This window comes from Phasianus colchicus, chromosome 14 (genome assembly GCF_987193195.1).
Source record: "Phasianus colchicus chromosome 14, bPhaCol1.hap1.1, whole genome shotgun sequence".
Taxonomy (NCBI): Eukaryota; Metazoa; Chordata; class Aves; order Galliformes; family Phasianidae; genus Phasianus; species Phasianus colchicus.
In genome coordinates this window covers 10,752,967-10,759,320 of record NC_143449.1, presented here as the reverse complement: position 1 = coordinate 10,759,320, position 6,354 = coordinate 10,752,967, and the positions used below count along the sequence as shown (strand labels likewise).

Genomic DNA, 6,354 nt, shown 5'->3' with positions numbered 1-6,354 from the left:
TGCAGCCGGGATCCCGCTCCTCTCCGGTCGTGGGGAGCCTGTTCGTGGGGCGCTGCGGGCTATGCGGTCTGTTGGTCGCCAGTCCGGGACGGCTCTCGAGGCTTTGCCCGGTGCGCGTCCTCAGCCCCTCACTGCCCAATGCTTCCCTGCAGCCATGTCGGACGAGCTGAGCGATCTGCTGCGGGAGTTCGATGAGGTCGTCGAGGGCTTCGACAGAGGCCCCGCGAGTCAGTATGAGCGGCACTTGGAGGAGCTGAAGAGGAAAGCGGGGCACAGCGTGTACGACAGCGGCATCGATGAGCTGGAGAGTGAGTGTGGGGCTGCGGGGGAGGGTGGTGTTCCTGAGGGTGGAATCGCTTTGAGAGCTCTGGGGCTCTTCCATGGTAAAACACGAATTTTTCTGCTGGTTCAGCCCCTGGGCTGCCTGTCTGACCCGACTCGTGGGCAGGATGAGTAATGTGGTGTCTGGGAGGGCTGGGTCCTGGTCCAGGGGCTGCCAACATCTGCTGGTACTGCTTCTGCAGAGCTGTTTGAGAGAACAGGGAAGATCATGCCCAGCAACCTACGAGCGTTCCTTCTAGCCAGGGAGGAGTGGACAGATTGAACAAGTGAGAAAGTAGCCCAGAGTCCTGTAGCGTGCACGGGGTCGGTCCCTGGTTCTGCAGTCTATTTACTGGGTGCCTCTGGCCTTGGGCAGTGAATGATGCTTTTGCACCCACAGGTACCAGCACATCCCCAGCAAGCAGCTTGAACTCCAGTGAGGAAGATCTTAACACCCACACTGGTCCTTACTCCTCTAAAGGTAAGGTGAGAAGGTCTGTCTGAAGGGCTGTTTGCCAGTTTCCCTGCCCCGCATTGGGGAGGTGTTACAAGCAAGTGAAGGAAGTTCTGTGCCTAGTAGTGGATTGCTGTGCTGCCACAGTCATGCTCCCAGAGCCTGGGTATGAAACTGGGAGCAGAGAGGATGGGGTTGGTGGTCTGTGAGGAGACAGCTAGTTCTCAGGCATGGAGATGTGTGTCTGTAGTCAGTTAGCCCTGGGAATTTCCTTTCCATGCTGCCATTGGGTAGTGTTGTTGTGAAACCTTTTTCCCAGAGCTCTGCCAGCTCTGATCTGTGTGCTCCTCACCTAAATTGGAGGGGTGTTGGTGGAGGGGAGTGGGATGAAAGAGGGCTGATGGTGTCTTTCTATCTGCTAGCTAAGCTTGGAGACACGCAGGAGCTGGAGGAGTTCATTGCGGATCTGGACAAAGTGTTAGAGGGTATGTATGTGGTTTTGTCCACCAGGCTTTCCCACAGATATGGGACAGCCTGTGACATTATCAGTGTGGTTTCTGCAGAGCTGTCTGTGCTCTGACAGTGGTGTGGAGTTGGGGTATGACTTTTTTTTTCTTATCTGAATATCATTACCACATGCTTTCAAGCTCTTTCGAGTGAGGCAGAAATTCTTCTGCGTGAGTGTCTCTGGCACCTCAGTTTCCCCAGCTATTGAAGTGGAGGTGGCAGTACTGCCCTCAAGGAGAGCCCTAGTGACATATGCCTATTGGAAATGTCCCATGAGGAATGTGAGAGTTCAGGCTGATAAGTACCAACTAGCACCTGCCTGGGGAAAGGCCCAATGGGACACAGACAGTGAGCAAATCTATCAGAGTAGAATGTTGGCAACTGCAGAACAGAAACCACTTTGGATACTGTGTGCAGTGGTGGAATGTCTGAAAGCACAGCTGGATTGTGATATCACTCTGCAGATGCTCCCTTACTGACACAGGGCTTGGCTGCAGGTGTCCCTGAAGAGAGTGGTAGTGTCATGCTGAGTCTCTCTGGCTGGCTTTTTTGGGCAGCATCACAGTATTGTGAGGTTGGCCCTAGCTGGGATAACTGAGGCATGGGGGTCATCTTTTCTATTTTCGCCCTCCCCAGTAGGTCTTGGTTCCCAGTATCTGTTCCCATCAGTCAACTCATTTTGGATGTGCAGAAGGGAGGGGAAGGAAGTGTTGCTTCTGCTGGCCCTGAGTAATACTTGGAGTTAGTAATGAGGAAAGGGAGTTGCAGCCCTGTCTGCAGATTTCTGCTCTAACCCTTCTGTTGGTGATTCTGGGAGCAGGCGTCGGGATATCCACTGTACTAATGCATCCCCTCCAGCTATGGTCTCACTACTTTTCTTTTCCATCTCATTGCTTGTCCCATAGAGATGTGAGATGTGGTTTTGGTGGAAAGTTTGAAGAAGGATCCACAGCAGATACACCTAGTGCCTCCCTGATGTACCCAATGCTTCTGTGTCCCTGCCATCCTGCAGCTGAGTGGGTAACGGCTCCTCTGTGCCATGACATGCTATTTCGTGCCAAGGAAGGACAATCCCAGCCACAAACACGGACTGATCCTGCCATGACAACTGCTTCTTGCTCCAGCAGCAGGAGAACTGGGATGTGTTTCTGGTGCTGTGGGGTTGGGGACAGCTGTGCTTGTGCCAGTCTCATGGCACTGGCAAACTTAGGCCTGTATGTTCAGCTCTGCATGTTCATGGCACCCTCAGACAAGGAGAAGGAGGGGCTCCCCAGACCCTGGGGTGTGGGCAGGGCAGGCTGGCATAAAGGCAGTGGGAGCCTGCAGATGGTCCTCAACATTATTGTGGACACAGCCATGGAGTGCTTTCATCCTTGCCTTGGGCCTGCCACGAGATCTGCTGAGGTCTGCTGGCTGGCAGCTGTGAATGATGACATGGTCAGCTCTGCTTTAGTTGTTGGGCTTCAGTCTGCTTCCAGAACAGGACTCTGCTGGCACCAAGATATGAAACCCTCTTGGTGAGGGCATCAGGCTATGCCCTGAAAGAGGGGCTGCTGACCAAGTGGATCTGGGGAGTTTATTCTCTGGATTCAACAGTGGTATGATGGTGACATGGGTGAAGATCAACTCGCAGTGCTTCACTGACACCTTGGTGTCCTCTCCTGGTTCAGGAAGCTTGTTCCTGCAGCAGTATGTCAGGCAGTGGCAGCCATTGCTGGCCTGTTGCTTCTCATGGGTATCTGTAAATAAGGCCCCTGCCTGGACCCCAAGTGCCTCTACCCTGACTTCTGCTGTCAATACTGTAACAATGATGATGTACACTGTACAGTTAATATATTTTTATGAATGGGATTTTAAGTCTCTGAGTTTGTCTCGGTGTTTTTGACCTGTTCCTGTGAGCTTATTTCATCTCTGGAGCTGCCTGCAAAGAGATGCTTCTCGCAGCCCTCGGTGCTGCCCCTGGGCTATGAGGGATTGAGGATGCTTACAATGAGTTAAGTAGCCTTCTACTGGCTGAAGGCAGGTGGGAGACTCAGACGACCAGGGGATCCACTGATGTCTTTGTCTGGGCTTAGGTTGCCTGTGCCTGGATGACCCAGAGCATGGGTAGCTTCTGTTGCTGTTGGATTTATCCCTGAGCCCCTGCTATCTATAGGACCAGTTTGTGCTGTGCTGTTCCTGACAGAATCTGACAGAACTGCAGGGGTTATAAGGGACCTCAACAGAATACTCCCCCATTAAAGCATGTTTCACAGAATTACAATTGGCCAGGGTTGGAAGGGACCTCAAGGATCATGAATCTCCAACCCCCCTGCCACATGCAGAGCCATTTAATGGGGAGCCATTTAATACTAGACCAGGCTGCCCAGGGCCCTATTCAATCTGGCCTTGAACACCTCTAGGGATGGGGCATCCACAACCTCTCTGGGCAGCTGTTCCAGCACCTCACCACTCTCTGTAAAGAACTTCCCCCTAACTCCAACCTAAATCTTCCCTCCCTCAACTTAAAACCATTTCCCCTTCTCCTGCTGTTATCTACCCTTTCAAAGAGTTGATTCCCCTCCTGTTTTGTAGGCTCCCTTTAGGTACTGAAAGGCTGCAATGAGGTCACTCCACAGCCTTCTTTTCTCCAGGCTGAACAAGCCCAGCTCCCTCAGCCTGTCTTTGTAGGGGAGGTGCTCCAGTCCCCTGATCATCTTTGTTTCCCATAGTAGGTTGCACAGGTAGGTGTCCAAACAGGTCTTGAATATCTCCAAAAAAGGAAACTCCACAACCTCTCTGGGCAGCCTGTTCCAGTGCTCTGTCACCCTCATCTTAAAGATGTTCTGCATACTTGTATAGAATTTCTTGTGTTCTAGGTTTTTTGCCATTGCTCCTGGTCCTACCACTACACAATGCGGAAAAGAGTCTGGCCTTATCCAACTGCACTGATCAATGTTTATAAATACCTAGATCCCCCCTCTGTCTTATCTGGGCTGAACAGATCCAGGTCTCACAGCTTTTCTTCGTGTGGGAGATGCTCCAGGCCCTTCATCATCTTTGTTGCCCTCTGCTGGACTCTTTCCAGGGCCAGCAGTGACAGATGGACAACCTGAAGAAGGGTGGCAGCATCTGCTGGGGAGTCTTTAGGAGTGCCCCCTGCTGTGATACGCTGCTTTCTGTATCCTGAGGACTCAAATCTTCTTACTGCTTTGTGTTCTGCTGGGAAAGTGCCCTGCCCTGCTGGGACAGGGACAAAACCCAGTCCCTGAGAATGAGTCTGCCTGGAGAAATTTCAGGAGCTGGCAGAGGGCCTGACTGCTTTAGCAGGGGGTGGATCCACCCAGCTGCACTGGCCTTGCTGGGGAGGTAGAAGAGAATGGTGGAGCACGAGCAGCTGGAGGGCTCATCAGCAACTATATGAAGGGGCAGGGCGTGTAAATTGCAATTGCAGCTGCTCAGACATCCCCTCAGGTGAACTTGGGGGGGAGGAGGTGCTGAATGGAAGGAAAGAGCCTGAAGCAGAGTACACTCTGTTCCACCTCCATGTGTTAGCAGAGATGAGCTGCCTACTTTACCCTAATGGTACATTATGGGGATTATTTCTTGACTGCCTTAAAGAAATGAAGTAAACAAGATTCCTTGCTGTGAAGCCAGGTTTGCAGCTGTGGGTTTATCCCCAGTATGTTTGGCAAGGTGGGGATGTCTGTGGATAGTGTTGTACAGAGGCTGCTCTAGGAGTTCCTTCTTGCTGGAGGACAGGCCCTGATGTTTCCTTTGGTTTTCCCCTCTGTAGAAGCTACTGCTTGGTCAGCACAATGACCAGGAGGGACGTGGGGAGATGATGGAGAGGCCCTGCTTGCCTCAGCTGATGACACTGTTCTTCTTCCCCTGTGACATGCTTGTTCACTAGGGCCATGTGGAACTCTGTTGCAACTGTCTGAACTGGAAACGTGACAGCTTCCTTCTCCCCTTGTTTTGTGGGACAGTGACAGTGGGGCGACTGGTCACGTAATTGATTAGTTTGAAGCCTGTCTCAGAATTCTGAACAAATGCTAATCCTGCAAAGTGAACATCTGGGGAAGGATAGGAATGTGGCTGGAGCTTCAGAGCTGTCCCAGCACAGCCTAGCAAAGGGCAGGCTGTGTGTGGGGATAGTGTGGCATCACTCACTCCATGCTGTGAGATGTGTCTAATGAGCTGCTACGTGGGCCCCTGTGCCTTTAAAGGGCAACCGAAAGGAGAGAGGGTGAGAACAGTGTGGTGGAACTGGGGGCAGAGATGATGCTCAATGTTCCTGTGATGCTAGCACTCTGTGGGGACGCTCATGCCACATCAAAAGGGGCAGAGCAGCAGGAGCTGCTGGGACTGTCCATGTGTATGGAGGGGGTGAATGGTGATGTCAGTGACTATAATGTCATTTGGGACATTTTTTCATCTCTGACTCATTCTGTGCAGGAGTTTCACCCTTGCAATCTAACTTTGAATCTGATATTTATTCCACCCACAGCCCTGTTCTCTCTATTGCTTGCATGCTACCCGTATGTGGGGGAGAATTATTTTTTTTAAAAGCTCACCCCTGGCCTGGTTGGCATCATGGCCTTTGGCTGGGCAGCCACAGTGCTGAGTGCTTGCTTGTGGAAACCTGCAGTACCACAGCCCTCAGATGCTGCTTGTTGGCTTACATCAGCAAGGTGGCTGCAAATGTTGCTAAGCAACTGCATATATAAATACTTTTACACCCCAAATTTGCTGTGTCTGGTAGCCCCTGTGGTGCATCACTGCTCTTTTGCTGCAAGGGTGTGTTTGTTTTGGGTGCTGCTAGGAGAGGGGCCGTGTTGTCACCTCGGGCTTCTTGGCCCATCCCCTCAAGCTGGGCAGACCACGTTTCTCTAAGTCGCCATAGGGAGGCTGGAGCTATGGCATGAGCAGGGAGATACTGGCCTGTGCAGCTCAGGAGTGAGGAGACCCTATGTTGACTGCATTATTTCTAACTATGCATTCACTGCAGTGCAGACTGCTGCCTGGTAACCATTCTCCTGTTTTCTTAGAAGCAAGAAGAGCATACATGGGGCTGCTGAAGGATGGGAAGT

The 6,354-nt window shown here is 51.9% G+C and overlaps 1 protein-coding gene across 1 annotated transcript; it reads left to right on the top strand.

The window, feature by feature from the left end:
• On the top strand, positions 1 to 3,133 carry LOC116229691 (regulator of cell cycle RGCC-like). Its single transcript, XM_031594340.2, has 4 exons — positions 1 to 308; positions 722 to 802; positions 1,198 to 1,260; positions 2,188 to 3,133. The coding sequence occupies exons 1-4, from the start codon at positions 62 to 64 to the stop codon at positions 2,193 to 2,195; spliced, it is 399 nt and encodes a 132-aa protein (XP_031450200.2). The 5' UTR covers positions 1 to 61; the 3' UTR covers positions 2,196 to 3,133.
• Positions 3,134 to 6,354: the final 3,221 nt, after the last annotated feature.

Bases quoted from the DNA above. Each gene is read 5' to 3' on its own strand.
- LOC116229691 (XM_031594340.2), top strand. From the start codon at position 62: ATGCGGTCTGTTGGTCGCCAGTCCGGGACGGCTCTCGAGGCTTTGCCC. The intron at 309-721 runs GTGAGTGTGGGG...TTGCACCCACAG, and splicing joins CGGCATCGATGAGCTGGAGA to GTACCAGCACATCCCCAGCA. The intron at 803-1,197 runs GTAAGGTGAGAA...TCTATCTGCTAG, and splicing joins TGGTCCTTACTCCTCTAAAG to CTAAGCTTGGAGACACGCAG.